This window comes from Panulirus ornatus, chromosome 67, assembly GCF_036320965.1.
Source record: "Panulirus ornatus isolate Po-2019 chromosome 67, ASM3632096v1, whole genome shotgun sequence".
NCBI lineage: Eukaryota > Metazoa > Arthropoda > Malacostraca > Decapoda > Palinuridae > Panulirus > Panulirus ornatus.
In genome coordinates, this window is record NC_092290.1 from 15,342,581 (window position 1) to 15,365,080 (window position 22,500).

The 22,500-nt window shown below is 41.7% G+C and overlaps 1 protein-coding gene across 1 annotated transcript in view; it reads left to right on the forward strand.

Moving 5' to 3' along the window:
- Positions 1–22,500, forward strand: part of LOC139747133 (uncharacterized) — a 26,421-nt gene that overhangs the window by 1,552 nt on the left and 2,369 nt on the right. The window contains exons 3-8 of the mRNA XM_071659050.1: positions 5,168–5,193; positions 6,493–6,623; positions 6,998–7,153; positions 9,947–10,135; positions 10,733–10,855; positions 15,518–15,614. Coding sequence (XP_071515151.1) covers positions 5,168–5,193; positions 6,493–6,623; positions 6,998–7,153; positions 9,947–10,135; positions 10,733–10,855; positions 15,518–15,614 — 722 coding nt within the window. The remainder of the gene's footprint in view (positions 1–5,167; positions 5,194–6,492; positions 6,624–6,997; positions 7,154–9,946; positions 10,136–10,732; positions 10,856–15,517; positions 15,615–22,500) is intronic.

The following is a 22,500-nucleotide window of genomic DNA, read 5'->3' on the forward strand; positions in this document are numbered from 1 at the left end:
TCTCTCTCTCTCTCTCTCTCTCTCTCTCTCTCTCTCTCTGAGGAACACCAAGCTATGCAAGAGAGGAAGAGGCCAATATTAGGTCCATATGATGGTTCCATCTGCTTCCAAATCCATTCCCAGATATTTAAAACACTTCACTTCCTTAAGTTTTTCTCCATTCAAACATACCTCTCAATTAACTTGTGCCTCAACCCTACTAAACCTAATAACATTTACTCTCAGCTTTCATCCTTCACACACTTTACCAAACTCAGTCACCAACTTCTGCAGTTTCTTATCCGAATCAGGTGGGTGGATGTGCTGGAAATGAGATGTTTGAGGACAATATGTGTTGTGAGTTGGTTTGATCGAGTAAGTAATAATAGGGTAAGAGAGATGTCTGGTAATAAAAAGTGTGGTTGAGAGAGCAGAAGAGGGTGTTTTGAAATGGTTTGGGCACATGGAGAGAATGAGTGTTGAAAGATTGACAAAGAGGATATATGTGTCAGAGATGGAGGGAACAAGGAGAAGTGGGAGACCAAACTGGAGGTGGAAAGATGGAGTGAAAAAGATTTTGAGTGATCGGGGCCTGAACATGCAGGAGGGTGAAAGGCTTGCAGGATATAGAGTGAATTAGAACTATGTGGTATACAGGGGTAGACGTGCTGAAAATGGATTGAACCAGGGCATGTGAAGCGTCTGGAGTAAGCCATGGAAAGTTCTGAGGGGCCTGGATGTGGAAAGGGAGGTGTGGTTTCGGTGCATTAGTACATGACAGCTAAAGACTGAGTGTGTACGAATGTGGTCTTTGTTGTCTTTTCCTAGCACTGCCTGGCACACATGAGGGGGGAGGGGTTGTTATTTCATGTGTGGCGAGGTGGCGATGGAAATGAATGAAGGCACACAGCATGAATTGTGTACATGTGTATATATGTATATGTCTGTGTGTGTATATATATGTATACGTTGAGATGTATAGGTATGTATATTTGCGTGTGTGGACGTGTATGTATATACATGTGTATGTGGGTGGGGTTGGGCCATTCTTTCGTCTGTTTCCTTGCGCTACCTCGCTAACGCGGGAGACAGCGACAAAGCAAAATAAATAAGTAGATAAATTAATAGATATTCTATTGGATCTAAGTTAAAGTACCCTAGATCTTTCATTGATAAATCCCTTAAGTTAGCAAAGAAATCCTTTTATAGAGTTGACACCAAGAATTTTAGTTCTCCCTTTTAATAATAATTTTACTTTACTTCCAATGTTGCTTAAATCCTTTGATGTAAATGTTGCCTTCAGCAACAATAATACTATAAAAAATATCTTAATCAGGGATTCACCAGAAAATTCTCTTGGATGCATGTATAAAGTGCCATGTGGAAATTGTGATAAATTCTATGTTGGGCAGACTGGTAAGGATCTTTCTGTTAGACTTAAGCAACATAAATATAGTATATCAACTCTTACTCTATTACTACGAGAAATATCATTGAATCTTCTATTATTGAATACACAAAGAATTATAATCTTAAAATTAGTGATGGTCTATGGAAATTAGATAACTTTATTGTTGATAAAATTTGTAAAATGAAAAGTTTATGAACACTCGTTGTATGTCTTGGACAATCGCATGTTTACCAAATGGTGTCCTAGCTTCGTCTCTTCGATGTATATCAACTAACTTTTATTTCTCTCTTGTGTCTCCCCTGATGATGTGATTATTACACGAAAGTGCGCTTGGGAACTTATCGTGTTTCATTTTTCCCGTGGACTCATAGGAATATCTTGATCACGCACATAATTGTGATCCTTTCCAATAAATATATATTAATATATGTGTATATATATGATATGGGTAAAACTGAAAGTGGATGGAGAGAGATGGGTAATTGTTGGTCCCTCTGTATCGGGCATGAACAAAAAGATCATGAGAGTGTTCTGGGAGCAGCTGAGTGACTGTGTTAGTAGTTTTGATGCACAAGACCGGGTTATAGTAATGGGTGATTTGAATGCAAAGGTGAGTAATGTGGCAGTTCAGGGAGTAGTTGGTGCACATGAGGTGTTCAGTGTTGTAAATGGAAATGGTGAAGAGCTTGTAGATTTTTGTGCTGAAAAAGGACTGGTGATTGGGAAAACCTGGTTTAAAAAGAGAGATATACTTAAGTATACGTATTTAAGTAGGAGAGATGGCCAGAGAGCGTTATTGGATTTCGTGTTAATTGATAAGCGCGTGAAAGAGAGACTTTTGGATGTTAATGTGTTGAGAGGTGCAACTGGAAGGATGTCCGAACATTATCTTGTGGAGGCGAAGGTGAAGATTTGTAGAAGTTTTCAGAAAAGAAAGGAGAATGTTGGGGTGAAGAAAATGGTGAGAGTAAGTGAGCTTGGCAAGGAGACTTGTGTGATGAAGTACCAGGATAGACTTAGTGCAGAATGGAAAAAGGTAAGAAAAAAAGGACGTAAGGGGAGTGGGGGAGGAATGGGATGTATTTAAGAAAGTAGTGATTGCTTGCGCAAAAGATACTTGTGGCATGAGAAGCGTGGGAGGTGGGCAGATTAGAAGGGGCAGTGAGTGGTGGGATAAGGAAGTAAGATCATTAGTGAAAGAGAAGAAAGAGGCACTTGGATGATTTTTGCAGGAAAACAGTGCAAATGACGGGCAGATGTATAAAAGTAAGAGGCAGGAGGTCAAGAGAAAGGTGCAAGACGTGAAAATAAGGGCAAATGAGAGTTCAGGTGAGAGGGTATCATTAAATTTTTGGAAGAATAAAAAGATGTTTTGGAATGATGTAAATATAGTGCATAAGACAAGAGAACAAATGGGAACATCGGTAAAGGGGGCTAATGGGGAGGCAATAACAAGTAGTGGTGATGTGAGAAGGACATGGAGTATTTTGAAGGTTTGCTGAATGTGCTAAATGATAGAATGGCAAAATTAGGGTGTTCTGGTCGAGGTGGTGTGCGAAGTGAGACGGTGAGGGAGAATGATTTGGTAAGCAGAGGTAGTGAAATCTTTGCGGATGATGAAAGTCGGCAAGGCAGCGGTTTGAATAGTATTGCAGTGGAATTCAATAAAAAAAGGGGTCACTGTGTTGGTGGCTGGTTGGTAAAGATATTCAGTGTATGTATGGCTCATGGTGAGGTGCCTGACGATTGGCGGAGTGCATGCATAGTGCCATTGTACAAAGAGAAAGGGATAAAGTTGAGTGTTCAAGTTACAGAGGTATAAGTTTGCTGAGTATTCCTGGGAAAGTATATAGGAGGGTATTGATTGAGAGGCTAAAGGCATGTACAGAGCATCAGATTAGGGAAGAGCAGTGTGGTTTCAGAAGTGGTAGAGGATATGTGGATCAGGTGTTTGCTTTGAAGAATGTATGTGAGAAATACTTAGAAAAGCAAATGGATTTGTATGTAGCATTCATGAATCTGGAGAGGGCATATGATAGAGTGATAGAGATGCTCTGTGGAAGGTATTAAGAGTATATGGTGTGGGAAACAAGTTGGTAGAAGTAGTGAGGGGTTTTTATCGAGGATGTAAGGCATGTGTACGAGTAGGAAGAGAGGAGAGTGATTGGTTCTCAGTGAAAATCGGTGCTGCAGAGGTGCGTGATGTCTCCATGGTTGTTTAATGTGTTTATGGGTGGGGTTGCAAGAGTTTTGAAGGAGGGTCAAGTATGCAGTCTGTTATGGATAGGAGGGCTTGGGAAGTGAGTCAGTTGTTGTTCGCTGATGATACAGCGCTGGTGGCTGATTCGGATGAGAAACTGCAGAAGCTGGTGACTGAGTTTGGTGAAGTGTGTTAAGGAAGAATGCTGAGAGTAAATGTGAATAAGAGCTAGGTTAATAGGTACAGTAGGGTAGAGGGAGAAGTCAATTGGGAGGTGAGTTTGAATTGGAAGAAACTGGAGGAGGTAAGGTGTTTTAGATATCTGGGAGTGGATTTGGCAGGGGATGGAACCATGGAAGAGGAAGTGAGTCACAGGGTGGGGGAGGGGGCGAAAGTTCTGGGAGCGTTGAAGAATGTGTGGCAGGCGAGAACGTTAGTCTTGGAAAGCAAAAAGTGGGTATGTTTGAAGGAATAATCGATCCAACGATGTTATATGGTTGCGAGGCGTGGGCTATAGATAAAGTTGTGCGGAGGAGGGTGGTTGTGTTAGAAATGAGACGTTTGAGGACAATATGTGGTGAGAGTAAGTAATGAAAGGGTAAGAGAGATGTGTAATAATAAAAAGAGTGTGGTTGAGAGAGCAGAAGAGGCGTTTTGAAATGGTTTGGTCACATGGAGAGAATGAGTGAGGAAAGATTGACAAAGAGGATATATGTGTCAGAGGTGGAGGGAACGAGGAGAAGTGGGAGACCAAATTGAAGGTAGAAGGATGGAGTGAAAAGATTTTGAGTAATCGGGGCCTGAACATGCAGGAGGGTGAAAGGCGTGGAAGGAATCGAGTGAACTGGAACCATGTGGTATACCGGGGTCGTCGTGCTGTCAATGGATTGAACCAGGGCATGTGAATCGTCTAGGGTAAACCATGGAAAGTTTTGTGGGGCCTGGATGTGGAAAGTGATCTGTGGTTTCGGTGCATTATACACGATAGCTAGAGACTGGGTGTGAACGAATGTGGCCATTGTTGTCTTTTACCAGCGATACCTTGTGTGCGTGCGAGGGGAGTGGGGTCTCATTAATGTGTGGCGGGGTGGCGACGAGAATGAATAACTGCAGTAAGTATGGATTATGTACATGTGTATATTTGTATATGTGTGTGTATGTATATATATGTATACGTTGAAATGTATAGGTATGTATATATGCGTGCGTGGACGTGCGTGTATAAATACATGTGTATGTGGGTGGGTTGGGCCATTCTTTCGTTTGTTTCCTTGTGTGTGTGTGTGTGTGTGTGCATTTGTTTGTGTGTGTGTGTGTATGTGTGTGTATGTGTGCGTGCGTGTGTGTGTGTGTGTGTGTCCTACACATGACAGCTAGGGACTGAGTATGAGGGAATGTGGCCTTTTTTGTCTGTATTCCTGGCGCTACCTCGCTGAAGTGGGGGTAGCGATGCTGTTTCTTTTAGATCTTAAGATAGATTTTTCTTGTTAATCAGATTGACAGCAGTTTTCCCCGGTAGGATAAACTTACTGTAAGTTTTCTTACAAAGTCTGATTAAAAACAAATTCTTCCGACAGACTAAGAATTAAAAGTTCTCCCGCAGGTTAGACTTACATTAAGTTCTACTGTAGGTAGAATTACAGTAAGTTCTCCTGCAGGTAGACTTACATTAACTTCTCCTGCAGGTAGACTTACAGTAAGTTCTCCTGCAGGTAGACTTCAATACGTTCTCCTGCAGGTAGACTTCAGTAAGTTCTCCTGCAGGTAGACTTCAGTAAGTTCTCCTGCAAGTAGACTTACAGTAAGTTCTCCTGCAGGTAGACTTCAATAAGTTCTCCTGCAAGTAGACTTACAGTAAGTTCTCCTGCAGGTAGACTTACAGTAAGTTCTCCTGCAGGTAGACTTACAGTAAGTTCTCCTGCAGGTAGACTTCAATAAGTTCTCCTGCAGGTAGACTTACAGTAAGTTCTCCTGCAGGTAGACTTACAGTAAGTTCTCCTGCAGGTAGACTTACAGTAAGTTCTCCTGCAGGTAGACTTCAATGTAAGTTCTTCCCTGACAAATTTTAGACTTACGAGTAAGTTTCCTGCTAGCCAGGTAAACGTACAGTTTACCTGCAGGTAGACCTACAGTAAGTTCTCTGCAGGTAACTTCAGTAAGTTCTCCTGCAGGTAGACTTACAGTAAGTTCTCCTGCAGGTAGACTTTCAGTAAGTTCTCCTGCAGGTAGACTTCAATAAGTTGACCTGGAGTAGACTTACGTAGTTCTCCTGCGGTAGACCAGTAAGTGACCTGCAGGTGAACTTACAGTACAGTTCATCCTGCGGTAGACGTCAGTAGTTTCCTCAGAACTCATAGATCCTGCTAGATGGCTGTGGCATGGCATACTAAAGAGATATTCATAAAAAGATATATAGCCAGAAACAGATCATTTCCCCGGTTCTGGTACAAGTCATCTGACTTGTAACATTTGCTTTATGTGAGTCCTGGTGTAACATCCTCATCCCTGGGTGACATCCACACTAACCTCACATCCGTCATAAACATCCTCATCCCTAAATGACATCCACACTAACCTCACATCCGTCATAAACATCCTCATCTCTGGATGACATCCACACTAACTTCACACCCGTCATAAGGACGCAATCATCTTCACATGCGAAAGATTGCCAGAGTGTGATCTTTGACATTGAGACAGTGATAAGTGGAAGTTAAGATAGGTTACTTTAGATTAGGTTAGGTTAGGTTAGGTTAGGTTAGGTTAGGTTAGACTACGGGATTCTTTCATTCATGTACCAGAGTTTTATCCGCCAAGATTCTGTTCCATGGGATATGGATACGTGGGAATCTGTCCTCCATCCTCTGGTGTGTGCACCCTATACATTTACTACCATCTTTAGGTCACTGGTGTCCAGACGTGCCAACAGTGTTTCGGTCTCCGCTGCAGTACTTCCAGATGCTGCAGGCCACCACCTCCACCCAGGCCGCGTTCACACCCATCAGAGCTAAAAGTTGCCTTTCCTATATCCAGGTAATACTCACTCACCTAGGTATGAGTGAGGGAAACTATTAACCGTAATGCTTTCTGCAGAGAAATCTTCTCAGTGCTCGTGACAACGGGAATATATCTTTACCTGACGTTCTATTTAGGAATCATAGTGACAGAATCAACTAATATTTCGATTCGTTAATATACTGAAGGTGAAATTATATATACTGTATTTCTGTCAGCACAGTGCAGTTATCATCAATGAATAATTACCTTCATGAATAGATGAATGTCACTTTCATCTTCAAAGTTACATTAAATCTGATTTTACCGCATTAGATATAATAAAATAAACTTGATACAAACACAATGTTTCCTCGTGTGCTTGTCTCTATCCAAATCTTCTGTCTCCTCAGCACAAGGGTGATCCCAGCCAGTTGTGTATCCTGGCCGAACGTGTAAACAAGGACGAACAGGTCACGGAGACACACTTCCCACATTCTGTGATTTTCCAGATGGAATGGCTGTTGGGAAACACCTGGAGCTCTACAGAAGGCGAGACTACCACAAGGGTAAGTTGTAATGATCTACGGCAAATTATCAACAGCCCTGCTCATACTCCCGACTTTCATGCTTTCCCTTGCATTATCTTGTACCTGTTTCCCTTAAAATCCTTCCACTAACTCATTCATTGAACAAACTTTGGTAGTTGACTCTATACTGCCAGCACCTCCTCGTCTGGCTGCCACATCTGAACGCCAATATCGGCATTTTGGCAACACTAGCTAGACACTTCTTTTCGTTAGACAGCTGACTGCCTTTCCTTGGGCTATGTGTCTTCTCTCCTAAACATAGAGGAGACTCTATTGTGTCGGGAATGATGCGTATATGCCATCTGCTCTTAAGACCGCCTTTTCTTCCCGCACTTGGTTCAGGCAATTTTATCTGGAGGCCATTCGGGAAAGGAGTCCGGCACATCGGACTAGAAGACACTCACCAAACTCCAGCTACCTTGAAGCTTTCATCTCTTCCTAAAGGAGGTGTATATGGGCGGTGCGTGTCGACAATAAGTGGGACAACATCTCTCCTTGTTATGGTAGATATTTTTTGGCCTTTTGCCTTTGGCCAAAAATATCTCAAATAACTTCTGTTATACTACTTTTTCTTTGCTTTTCATTCTCGACAATACTATAGGTTTCTCTTCTCATACTAAGAAAAAAAATTATCTTTCTCTTTCCTCCTCTAACTCCACCGTAAGTGACCATGATATCCCCTCACCCTCTAAAGCAACTCTTGTTAATCCAATGCCCCTTTCAAGCAGTCCAAAAAGTGTTTCTCTCTCCAGACACATATAGAGGTACATCCCTCTTTGTGTTCTAAAGCAGTTTGCTTCTTGGCTTTCGTTATGCTGGCTCTTCATTTCACATCTCCATTTAAATTTGAACTTTGTCATCTTCCTAGTAACATGCATTAGATCAACCTATCCCATAGACATGCAGCAATTATAACACTTTCAACTCTCATCTTATTGCCCTGACTTCTAGCATCTCCAAAGGCTTCATGTTTCTCTTCACCTGCCATTTGGTAAACATTATAAATCTTAGTCTCTGTACTTGTCATCGATGTGGCTCTCAAGACAAATTCTGTTGATGTTATCCTTATGACTGTCACTGTTTATGATGGTGATCTTCTCTCAAAGACTTTGTGGAGATCCTAACCATAACTCTTGATATAACAAAAGCTTTCGACAGGGAACGACATACCGGTCTTATCTCCAAGTTCCAGTCTTTGGCTTTCCTCTTACCGCGTTCCGTCATATCCAGCATCTTCTCTGGCCTATTTGTCCCTATGATTATTGATGGATCATTCTCTCACTTTTTCCTCATCAGCCACAGTGTCCTTATCTCCTTCATACTTCCTCCTTTTCATAAAGGAATTCGTCTCTCAACAAAAGACCACATACAGTGAGGCAGGAGGAATTTAGTTATATCAAAAGCCCATTTTCTTCCCATTTATGTATCTGCACTTATCACCACATCTCCATCTTCTTTAACTGCTCATTGAATCCAACACTCGACTTATTAAAGACACTTGATATAATTGCCACGTTCAGTCTATCTGTAATGCCCTCATCATACAGAATATTACAACTGCCCTTGATAACTGCATGGACCACTGTCTTCACAGATATTGAGATTCTAGCTAGATAAACTTAAATTACCGAGTCGAGTGAAGAGCAATACGTCTTACACACTTTCTCAAACTTACTTCAAAACGTGACCTACTCGACTTACGCTGCAGTGTTGATCCTGTTAAATTCTCCTACAGATATTTCTAAAGTTTTAGTTCTCATGAGCTGGCTACTTGTATACCCTTACCATAAGGGGGATTATGAATACTTGGCAAGACACTCGCCACATAATTACTGTGTGGCCGCTAGCAGCTCAAGGTTGGGCTGTTGTGATGTATTCTGTGTTTGTCCTAATGAATTAGTACGACCGACCTGCCATTAATGGCACGTTGTCCATTTTTTCCATGAACGTTATCTAATTCTTTTCTTTTTTTCTCCTTATTTCTCTGCCTCTTTAGCGTTATTTATCTTCCCTTTACGACCTTCTCTGTTTGAGAACATTCATCTGAGGTCAGAGCTTACTTCTGCAGATGTGATGGTGATCTCTGTAAAATAATGACAACTTTTGAATCCCATCCCCAGACAGTGGTGGCATCACCTCTCACTACCATCACCTCTCATTACCACCACCTCTCACTACCACCACCTCTCACTACCACCACCTCTCACTACCACCACCTCTCACTACCATCACCTCTCACTACCATCACCTCTCATTACCATCACCTCTCACTACCATCACCTCTCACTACCATCACCTCTCATTACCACCACCTCTCACTACTATCACCTCTCACTACCTCTCACTACCAGAATGTGGCAGTGCCATCACTCACTACCACTAAATAATATCCTCGTAAACTTCAGGATTTTTGGAAGAACTCGTACTGAATCATGTTTATAAATGTCAAAACAGATACCAGAAGATTTTGCCTCATACTTAATCCGCGCAGAACCTCTTTTTGTAGTCATCATAGGATCTCTGACACGAAACTTACGAAGTGTAAATTTTTGTGGGCTAGTGTAGCCATAACCTCATCAATCCTTTTGACTAATGGCTTTAAAAAAATAGTACGTATAAAGAAATTCAAAACTGTCGTATTCTAAACCACTCATCCTTTGCCCCCACTCCTGGCAGTTAGGATTTCTGTAACAAGGAAGGTCTAAGTGTTTACAACGTCTCCCAGCGACCGACCGTTGGACTTGGACCTTAATTACTGACTTACCACGACAGGAGTTCTGCCTTGGACTGGGTCTGGTACCTGGCCAACGGGTGTTGGAAGTGGGCTCTGGTGCAGGAGAATCCGCCTTCTTCATGGCTCGCTACTACGGTGTCCACGTACACGGGGTCGACCTGAGCAGCAACATGTTCTGCCTGGCCCTCCAGAGGCAGGCCACACTGGAAGAGAAACTCAGGAAACGGGTAAGTTGTAACAACCTGTCACTACAGGTCTACTTATGACTGTGTAATTATAACAAGTTTAGCCTTGTTTGTGAGATGCAAGACAGCCCAGAGCGGTACTTAAGGACAAGTGTTAGTTGCTAAGCGACTTCAGTCTATCTTTGTGGCCATACCGAAGCTATGATCGTGTAGTTACGAACCTACACTTAAGCCTTATGGACAAGACATCTTAGACTAGTGTTTGAAGATAAGGGAGTTACTCTGACAACTGAAACTGAAATGCTTCACTGTCATTGATATCTTATCAATATAGAAGTTAGAATCAAAGAGTCGGTGTACTCTATGTGGAGATGACCCAAACACTCCATTCTGCTACAGAATAGTTTGATAACAGGTCTACAACCCTGTGTGGAGAGTCTGAGAGCAAAGTTGTGACAAACATCAGGAAGTAACAAGTAATCTACTATATGCTGTCACATGTACAAGTTTTGGGCAGAATTTTTATTCTTATTCATTAGTAAGTCAACCAAGTTCTCAAAAAGTTCAAAAAACATCCACATGCAGTGCAGCACTGTCACCATATCTTCATCCAATGGCGTCACTGTAAATGTCTTACAGATTCACTTCGAGATGAAGGATATCTTAGAGGGGGACTACCCGGCCGGGTTCTTCGATGTCATCTACAGCAGGAACGTTCTACTCTACATCCACCAAAAGGCTGAGCTCTTACGCAAGTTCAAGGTAAGTCAGGTCCCCTCTGAGATAACACTGTAGCATCCACATAAGATCTGATCCATTATAGATAGCAAGACCATACGTACACAGGATCTGAAGCCGCGTATATGATGTGATTAAATCCAGTCAAGGTTTGAACGCTATCGGTATACAAGATCTATTCCAGTGTCATGCATTTTCGCTTATCTGTTTACACTGGTCAAAAAATCTAACTTTTTTGTTTGTCCCATGAACCAAAATAAGTGGACCTCATAGTACATCTTACGCTGAATTCAAATTTTCTTTTTAGAATCTTTTTATGAAGCACGGTTTCTAAATGAAGAACAATCAGATATTTACAATGTGTACATTATCTATAAACAAAGCTGGTATTACAATTCACAAAAATTATCTCTTAATTGTAGAAGTGTATGATTTTCAGCAATATTTGTCCTCAAGAACATCCCCTCTTAGTGTCCAGCAGTAATCTGCCAAGATAGAGGGCCTCTACTTTCCTTGGTACCGCTTTTCCATGTCCGAAATGTCCTGGTGAAATCTCTCGCCCAGGTCATTACTGACTGACCCAAGATTTTCCATGAAAAAGTCTAAAGGCGAGGCCAAAAGTAGATTTCTAGACCCATATTGCACGCCAGAGCTGTATATTAAGTCAATATATCTTTTACATCTCAGTAGTTTTTTGATCTGTGATTCCCTCAAAAAATCTTTGCCTTCTCTCTTACATGACAGCAATGCAAGTTTCTCATCTTCATTTTGCTCTTTCTCGAACTTTTCATCTGGAAGCAGTTCCCTGCTCTGTGCTTCTACAAAAATACCCTCCTTGATTTTTGCATCATTGATCCTGGGGAATTTATTCCTCAAATATGTAAATCCAAGGCCAGTTTTATCCAAGCCTTTGACGAAGTTCTTCATCAACCTGAGCTTAATGTGCAAAGGAGGCAGATAAATTTTCTCAGTATCAGCAAGAGGAAGAATGATGACATTCTTCTCCTATGGAGTCAGTGATGTTCATTTTGGCCACACTTTCTTCTCATAATAATTTTCTTCTCCCGGCTGTCCCACTCACAGAGGAAACGACAGAACTTCGTGTAACCAAGTTGCATTGCCAGTAAAAGTGCCACAATCTTTACGGTCACCACACACATTCCACTTAATGTCCCCATACTTAATTTTCTACGTAAGAAGCATTATGTTATTACACGATTCCATCATGTTAGCTGGGTGAGCCAGAGGAACGAGAGGGGAACTTATTTCCGTTGTGGAGTGGAAATGCTTTCAAGCTTACTTTTGATGAGTCAATAAACATGCGCCACTCATCTGTGTTATAGTCGTGATCAAGTGCCTTCATAACGAAACGAACATCATTGCAAACCACTACACCATTTTCAAAGGAGAAAAATTCTTCGAAAACGATATGGCGATCATGATAAAAAAAAAAAAAAAAAAAACTTTAGTTTCATTCTGGAGAAGATTCCCCCTAACCTGGAACCCAAAAGTTCAGCTTGCTTCTTAGACAAATTTAAACCGCGAACGAGGCCATTAAGATCTCCGTGATACAGCAAATGTGGTTCACTTGAAGAACAACTTCAAATGTTGGATCCACATTGTCGTGTACTTGGTCTACTTTCTCATCATCAGACTCATCGTCACTCAGTGTTATGTTTCTTGGGCTCTGGCACAGGTAATTCCTAACTATGAGGTACTGGCCTCATAGCAAATGGTAAATAAGGATATCTAATAGTATGCTTGGATTTTGATGTCATACTATTCTTATTTGTCAGGCAGAAGCAGCAAGACGAAGCGTGATCTTTGGGTTCTCTGCAAACCATAGGTATGACAAAAAGAATACAGCGTGAACCTTTTGCACATGTTGTGAGAAGCCTGACACACACGACACAACTAATATGGAAGGTCCAACTTTCATCCTGGTCACCCACTTTACAACCAAAGTAACGCTCATAGCAATCTTTAATGAGGGATATGAAGGAACGTGTTTGCGATATGAATGTTAATTCACCGCAGATGTAGCAGAAGGAATTCGGACTATCTACACAGTTTCTCGTCATTATGATGGTGGATGGGGTATCAGCATTATGATGGTGGATGGGGGTATCAGCATAACACTTGAATACACAAAAGTACAACCTGTCAACAGAGTAAAAAAGATAATGTTTGTATATTGAGTTCTAACTTGCAACTTACAGAAAACTGCTACTCAGGAGTGGCCACTGTTTGAATATTCCAACATTTCCAGTCGTGTCTTTGCAGGCCCCTGGTGACTCATTTATCTAGGTTTTTGCCTTCAAGAAGAAGCTATTGCACTTCACAAACAATGAAAATAGCTATGTTTGTTAAACCTTTTGTTTCAAATGCTCCGTAGACCACTGGTTCATATATAATGTTAGCGATGATATGCGAATATGCTGGAAGAAAAAATTATTGGTGATAGAGAAATTCTGAAAACATATTTGAATTCAGTGTGCAGCAAAAATATTTTCTTTTTTCTTGAGACAAAATTTTGGTTTGGCAGTGTTATGAGAGCAGTAGATAGAGGTAAGTATGAATAGAGAATAGGACAATATGTGCAAATATCACCTAATATGATTATATCTAGTTATCTAACACAGTAACGCGTTTTCTGCAGACAGATACATATTTTTGTATGTCATAATTTTGTGGTTTGCTTACATCATTTAACAGATCTAGAAAAGAACGTCTTTTTCGAGTTCAGTTGCACAGATCATGTGTTCAGTAGTGACTGGTCAAAGTCCAAGAGTGCAAGTACCTAGACTTGACTTAATTCAACTTTAATTAACAACTGAACAGCTATCATGACTTCAGCAACATCGTTCCCACACAAACCATCACAATCTTTACCTCTTATTGGTGTTTCCTTCGTAAGTTTTCTGTTGATTGTTCAAGGATCGAACACATAGAACACAAAATGTTTGGTTATATAGAGGAAAGCTGAAGGAGAGTCAGGGTGTCGCAGCAGTACAGGTAAAGATGTAGATGTGCTAAAGCTGTTGCCTTCGTTATATATTGATGTCACAAAGACAGGCTGAGGCCAGTATGCTCAGCTGAGCGTTTTCTTTAAGTCTTCTGTATTGTTTGTGAGACCTGTATCGGGTAGGGACAGTATCTCCTACAACCCTAACTCTGTCCAGGTAATGATGGCACCACCTGCAACCCTGATCCCCTGCAGGGTAGGAATAGTATTCCCACAACCCACGGCTCTCTCCATGGTAGGGATGGTACCTCCCACAACTCTGCTCCTATCCAGTAGTGATAGTACCCCCACATCCCCAACCCTCTCATGGATAGTACCTCCAACACCCCTGTCCCTCACCAGAGCGGGAGCAGTACTTCCCACAAACTCGGCCCTAACCTAACCTATCCTAACCTAACATTACTTAATCTAACCTAATAAAACCTAACCTAACCTAACCTAACCTAACCTAACCTAACCTAACCTAACCTAAGCTATCCTAACCTAACATTACCTAATCTAACCTAACAAAACCTAACCTAACCTAACCTAACCTAACCTATCCTAACCTAACATTACCTAATCTAACCTAACAAAACCTAACCTAACCTAACCTAACGTAACCTAACCTAACCTAACCTATCCTAACCTAACATTACCTAATCTAACCTAACAAAACCTAACCTAACCTAACCTAACGTAACCTAACCTAACCTAACCTAACCTAACCTAACCTAACCTAACTAGGACTGAGGTTACACCTTCCACAGCCCTTCAGGGTGAGGTTGGTACCTTTCACAACCCCGGCCATCTCTAGGGTACAAATGGTGCCTCTCATACCTCTCACATCCCCAGCCCTTTCCAGGGTATGTATGGCATTTCCTGCATCTCCTGCTCTCTGCAGGATCCGGACTGTATATCCCTTAATTCTGGCCCTCAACATTCCCTAGGGATAATGATGGTACCCCAACAGCCCCGTAGAGATGATTCCTCCACCAACAGCCTGGCCAGAACAATAAGGGGAACAGTATTTGGGTTGTATTTCCTTCATTGAAAAAAATGACAATGATACAGCCTCAGTATCCAAGCTAACCAAGAATGGAACTGAATTACCCATGACCATCTGCCAGGAACTTGTCCATCAGGTGCTGACATGATAGTCTGTGTCACGATAGACTGTCTAACAGTAAATGCTCAGCTGAATATTATCGTCTTGCCCCATGTGAGTGTTTTTGTATGACCTGTAAACTTATCCAGGATGATACCTACCACAACCCGGACCTTTTGAGGTATGGATGGTGCCTACCACAACCCCAGCCTTCTTCAAGGTAAGGATGGCACACTCTATAACCTCATCTGTCTCCAGGGTAGGAATGGTACCTCCCCATAAACCCGACCCTCCCCAGGATAGGGATTAAAACTTCCTACATACATGGTATTGTCTAGGGTAGGACTGGTGCTCCCGATAAACCCAGTCCTTCCCAGGGTAGGTATGATACCTGCCACAGCTTCAGCCACAACTAGATATGTGTACAGGGGAAATGCGGTTGGACTGTAGTTCCATAATTGATAGAATGCATACAATACAGCTTCAATACCCAACCTGGATAACGAAGGCTTAACCAGAATGAAATAGATTCAACTATAACTATTTACTGGAGACTTATCCTGTGATGTTGCAGGGCTGGTTGAAGCCGGGAGGAACTCTCTTCATCACCGACTACTGCAGAGGGACTGCTTCACCCTCACAAGACGTGTTCGACTTCGAAAATAGAAGAAGTATGTGATTTGTTTCCTTGTTGTTTTCTGCAAGTGTTGGTTGTGACACGTAGTAGGATCCTGTGTGTATGACACTATATATAAATAGATAAATCAATAACCGTTTATTGGAGGAAGGAAGCCATTTGGCTCAAAATATTCAGCTGGAGTGTTACAGATATAACTGGGAGACCATTATAGTTACTGGTAAACTAATCATACATGAGCTTAAGATCCGGGTGAGCTGGATATCTCCACACCTCAGATAAGCATCTGGATGAGGTACGTTTAGATAGCCAGGGTGGCAGGTATACAGGGATGTTTACAGACTCATGTAATGTTTTAAACATTGTGATCTTAATTAAACATCATATGATGAATTGTTACAGTACTACAGTAGCTGACGTACCACATAGCCTTAGGTCTCTGTAACATGGTATGTCAACAATCTATTGCTAAACTACCGTGTGAGCTGCTGGTGTTGGCTAGAGGTGGTGGAGAGGGTCAGTGAGATGTAAGGCGGGAGCAGAATGATTCCACATCCCCGTTTTCTGCACTCTATCTAACTGATCTCTCTGCGTAGATGCTAGTGAGGAGGACCAGGCTGGGGAGATGTAGGTGAGCTTAGGTACAATGGAGATGGTATGAATACTCCTCATCTCAGTTGGTGAGACGGAATGTATGAGAACATGACGATAGTGATGACATGACTCTTCCAGTGTGTGTGTGTGTGTGTGTGTGTGTGTGTGTGTGTGTGTGTGTGTGTGTACTTTTAGGTATGATTATATGTATGTGTGTGTGTGTCTGCGCACATGTGTATGTTGTTACTGTTCATGTATACTGTCAGCAATTAAAACTTTGTCATTTGGCTTATTCATTCCATTCATTATTCTCATATTATGAAATCACCTTGTTACATTCTCCTTAACAAGTTTGCTGCTAATTACTTGTTATATCCCCTGGTTGTTATATATTTCCATCGATCGACATCATGAAAGTTGTTTTGAAACTTAAAGGTTTTGATCGAGTCACCTCTTACTCTTTTGTGTTCCAAGCGGGTAAATTCATTGCCTTGACCTCTAACTATACCTCACTTGTCTTACTTTACATACCCACTCTCCAAAACTCTTGCATTCACCTCCCTAACAACCCCATCCATAAATAAATTAAACAACCATAGAGACATCATACACCCCTGCCGTAAACCGATATTCACTGGGAACCAATCACTTTCCTCTCTTCCCACTCGTACACATGCCTTACATCCTCGATAAAAACTTTTCATTGCTCCTTACAACATACCTCCTACACCATATACTCTTAATACCTTCCACAGAGCATCATTCTCAACTCTGTCATATGCCTTCTCCAGATCCTTAAATGCTACATACAAATCCATCTGTTTTTTTTTCTAAGTATTTCTCACATACATTCTTTATAGCAAACACCTGATCCACACATCCTCTACCATTTCTGAAACCACACTGCTCTTCCCCAATCTGATGCTCTGTACATGCCTTCACCCTCTCAATCAACACCCTCCCATATAATTTTCCAGGAATAATCTACAAAATCATACCTCTGTAATTTGAACACTCACCTTTATCCTCTTTGCTATGGCTCTATACAAGCATTCCGCCAATCCTCAGGCACCTCACCATGAAACATGCATATGCTGAATATCCTTACCAACCAGTCAACAACACAGTCACACCATTTTTTAATAAATTCCACTACAATTACATCCAATCCCACCGCCTTGCCAGCTTTCACCTTCCGCAAAGATTTCACTATCTCTTCTCTGTTTACCAAATCATTCTCTTTTACCCTCTCACTTTGCACACCACCTCGACCAAAACACCCTATATCTGCCACTCTATCATCAAACATTCAAGAAATCTTCAAAATACTCACTCCATCTCCTTCTCACTTCACCACTACTTGTTAGTACCTCCACATTAGCCCCCTTCTCCGATGTCCCCATCTGTTCTCTTGTCTTACGCATTTTATTTACCTTCTTCCAAAACATCTTTCTATACTCCCTAAAAGTTAACGATACTCCCTCACCCCAATTCTCATTTGCCCTCTTTTTCATCTCTTGCACCTTCCTCTTGACCTCATGCCTCTTTCTTTTACACATCTCCCAGTCATTTGCATTATTTCCCTGCAAAAATTGTCCGAATGCCTCTCTCTTCTCTCTCAGTAACAAGCTTACTCCTTAATCCCACCTTTCACTACCCTTTCTAATCTGCCCGCCTCCCACCTTTCTCATGCTACAGGCATCTTTTGCGTATTTGCGTCATTTGCGCTCACGTTTTTCCATTATGCACTCAATCTCTCCTGCTGCTTCCTCACACAAGCCTCCTTTCCAAGCTCACTTACTCTCATTACTCACTTCACCCCAAGATTCTCTCTTCTTTTCTGAAAAGCTCTACAAATCTTCACCTTCGGCTCCACAAGATAATGTTCAGACATCCCTCCAGTTGCCCCTCTCAGCACATCAACATCCAAAAGTCTCTCTTTCACGCGCCTCATCACGGTCAGTGACGCATACGCTACACCACGACCTCCGTCATATACAAAAGATACCCCAGTATTAATCTATCATGTACCACCACCTCATCATACTTCTAAAGATATTTTGTATCTTACAGTTTTACGTCAATCAGAGCATAATCCACGGGGGAAGTTCTGATCAGATGTGTATGAGGAGCATTCTACAATATAGCTCATGTTTATCTTTACTGGGACATATTCATGAGGTCGCGGGTAATCTGCAGCCTTGAATATGGTGACGGTGGACGACTACAGCGAGTTGATGCGGTCATCGGGGTTCACGGAGGTGAAGGTGGAAGACTTTGGTCCCCAGTACAGTCGAACCAAAGAAGCTGAGCTCCGCGCCATCCTCCCCACGCGGCTCGCGTTCCTGTAGGAGTACCCACAGGAGGTGTTTGACGACCTGGTCAATATAACCAGGAATAAGGTGGGTAATGTCAGGATGGACTTCATAACCTCTTTACTTCTATTAGTTCCAGAGCCACAACCGTAGACTGACTCACAATCCGGCCAGCAGACTTGAGCATGACGTAATCTTCTCACACTCAGATCAATCGTCTTACTTGACCTACGTCATGGAGCCACAGTTGACACTCTACAATGGCCTTCTATCTATGGAGAGTTGATGAAATGGTTCTTGTTATTCATTATGCCTAAACTTATGCCATGATAGAATATGGTTATCATAAGGAAAACATCTTTGTGTTACTGATGCCATTGCGTTACTGAGAAAAATTTCTTGATATTGGGATCAAATGTAGCCCGTGGCAAAACAGAGTTGTAGATTGTTGTCGTCCAGTTTGTTTGAAGCTTTGTATTGCTATGGTTCAGGAGAGTGAAGGTTCGGTCGCAAATTAAGTGGAGCAGAACAAGCATTGATAAGAAGCAGGTTTCTCATACTAAGTTGTCATGATTTAGCTGTTCTTTCCTATTCTCAAAGTCAATTTGTGTTATCGTGAAAGCATTTCAGATATTTCGTTCGTAATTGTACTCAATGTTTTATTCACACACACACACACACACACACACACACACACACACACACACACCTTGCAACTTTCTCTTGACCTCCCGCCTCTTTCTTTTATACATCTCCCAGTCATTTGCATTATTTCCCTGCAAAAATCGTCCAAATGCCTCTCTCTTCTCTTTCACTAACAATCTTACTTCTTCATCCCACCACTCACTACCCTTTCTAATCTGCCCACCTCCCACGCTTCTCATGCCACAAGCATCTTTTGCGCAGGCCATCACTGTTTCCCTAAATACATCTCATTCCTCCCCCACTCCCCTTATGTCCTTTGTTCTAACCTTTTTCCATTCTGTACTCATTCTCTGCAGGTACTTCCTCACAGAAGTCTCCTTCCCAAGCTCACTTACTCTCACCACTCTCTTCACCCCAACATTCTCTCTCCTTTCCTGAAAACCTCGCCATATATATATATATATATATATATATATATATATATATATATATATATATATATATATATATATATATATATATATATATATATATATATATATATATATATATATATATATATATATATATATATATATATTTTTTTTTTATACTTTGTCGCTGTCTCCCGCGTTTGCGAGGTAGCGCAAGGAAACAGACGAAAGAAATGGCCCAACCCCCTCCCCCACACACATGTATATACATACGTCCACACACGCAAATATACATACCTACACAGCTTTCCATGGTTTACTCCAGACGCTTCACATGCCTTGATTCAATCCACTGACAGCACGTCAACCCCGGTATACCACATCGCTCCAATTCACTCTATTCCTTGCCCTCCTTTCACCCTCCTGCATGTTCAGGCCCCGATCACACAAAATCTTTTTCACTCCATCTTTCCACCTCCAATTTGGTCTCCCTCTTCTCCTTGCTCCCTCCACCTCCGACACATATATCCTCTTGGTCAATCTTTCCTCACTCATCCTCTCCATGTGCCCAAACCACTTCAAAACACCCTCTTCTGCTCTCTCAACCACGCTCTTTTTATTTCCACACATCTCTCTTACCCTTACGTTACTCACTCGATCAACCCACCTCACACCACACATTGTCCTCAAACATCTCATTTCCAGCACATCCACCCTCCTGCGCACAACTCTATCCATAGCCCACGCCTCGCAACCATACAACATTGTTGGAACCACTATTCCTTCAAACATACCCATTTTTGCTTTCCGAGATAATGTTCTCGACTTCCACACATCCTTCAAGGCCCCCAGAATTTTCGCCCCCTCCCCCACCCTATGATCCACTTCCGCTTCCATGGTTCCATCCGCTGCCAGATCCACTCCCAGATATCTAAAACACTTCACTTCCTCCAGTTTTTCTCCATTCAAACTCACCTCCCAATTGACTTGACCCTCAACCCTACTGTACCTAATAACCTTGCTCTTATTCACATTTACTCTTAACTTTCTTCTTCCACACACTTTACCAAACTCAGTCACCAGCTTCTGCAGTTTCTCACATGAATCAGCCACCAGCGCTGTATCATCAGCGAACAACAACTGACTCACTTCCCAAGCTCTCTCATCCCCAACAGACTTCATACTTGCCCCTCTTTCCAAAACTCTTGCATTTACCTCCCTAACAACCCCATCCATAAACAAATTAAACAACCATGGAGACATCACACACCCCTGCCGCAAACCTACATTCACTGAGAACCAATCACTTTCCTCTCTTCCTACACGTACACATGCCTTACATCCTCGATAAAAACTTTTCACTGCTTCTAACAACTTGCCTCCCACACCATATATTCTTAATACCTTCCACAGAGCATCTCTATCAGCTCTATCATATGCCTTCTCCAGATCCATGAATGCTACATACAAATCCGTTTGCTTTTCTAAGTATTTCTCACATACATTCTTCAAAGCAAACACCTGATCCACACATCCTCTACCACTTCTGAAACCACACTGCTCTTCCCCAATCTGATGCTCTGTACATGCCTTCACCCTCTCAATCAATACCCTCCCATATAATTTACCAGGAATACTCAACAAACTTATGCCTCTGTAATTTGAGCACTCACTCTTATCCCCTTTGCCTTTGTACAATGGCTCTATGCACGCATTCCGCCAATCCTCAGTTACCTCACCATGAGTCATACATACATTAAATAACCTTACCAACCAGTCAACAATACAGTCACCCCCTTTTTTAATAAATTCCACTGCAATACCATCCAAACCTGCTGCCTTGCCGGCTTTCATCTTCCGCAAAGCTTTCACTACCTCTTCTCTGTTTACCAAATCATTTTCCCTAACCCTCTCACTTTGCACACCACCTCGACCAAAACACCCTATATCTGCCACTCTATCATCAAACACATTCAACAAACCTTCAAAATACTCACTCCATCTCCTTCTCACATCACCACTACTTGTTATCACCTCCCCATTTGCGCCCTTCACTGAAGTTCCCATTTGCTCCCTTGTCTTACGCACTTTATTTACCTCCTTCCAGAACATATATATATATATATATATATATATATATATATATATATATATATATATATATATATATATATATATATATATATATATATATATATATGCACATTTATATATACATATATATATATATATATATATATATATATATATATATATATATATATATATATATATATGTATATAATTTATTTTGCTTTGTCGCTCTCTCCTGCGTTAGCAAGGTAGCGCAAGGAAACAGACGGAGGAATGGCCCAACCCACCACATACACATGTATATACATACACGTCCACACACGCAAATCTACATACCTATACATCTTAACGTATACAGACAGACATATACATATATACACATGTACACAATCCTTACTGTCTACCTTTATTCATTCCCGTCGCCACCCCGCCACACATGAAATAACAAACCCCTCCCCCTCATGTGCGCGATGTACCGCTATGAAAAGACAACAAATGCCACATTCGTTCACACTGGGTCTCTAGATGTTATGTAATAATGCACCGAAACCAGAGCTCCCTTTCCACATCCAGGCCCCACAGAACTTTCCATAGTCTACCCAAGACGCTTCTTATGCCCTGGTTCAATCCATTGACAGCACGTCGACCCCAGTATACCACATCGTTCCAATTCACTCTATTCCTTGCACGCCTTTCACCCTCCTGCATGTTCAGTCCCCGATCACTCAAAATATTTTTAATTCCATCGTTCCACCTCCAATTTGGTCTCCCTCTTCTAGTTCCCTCCACGTCTGACTCATATATTCTCTTGGTCAATATTTCCTCACTCATTCTCTCCATGTGACCAAACCATTTCAAAACACCCTCTTCTGCTCTCTCA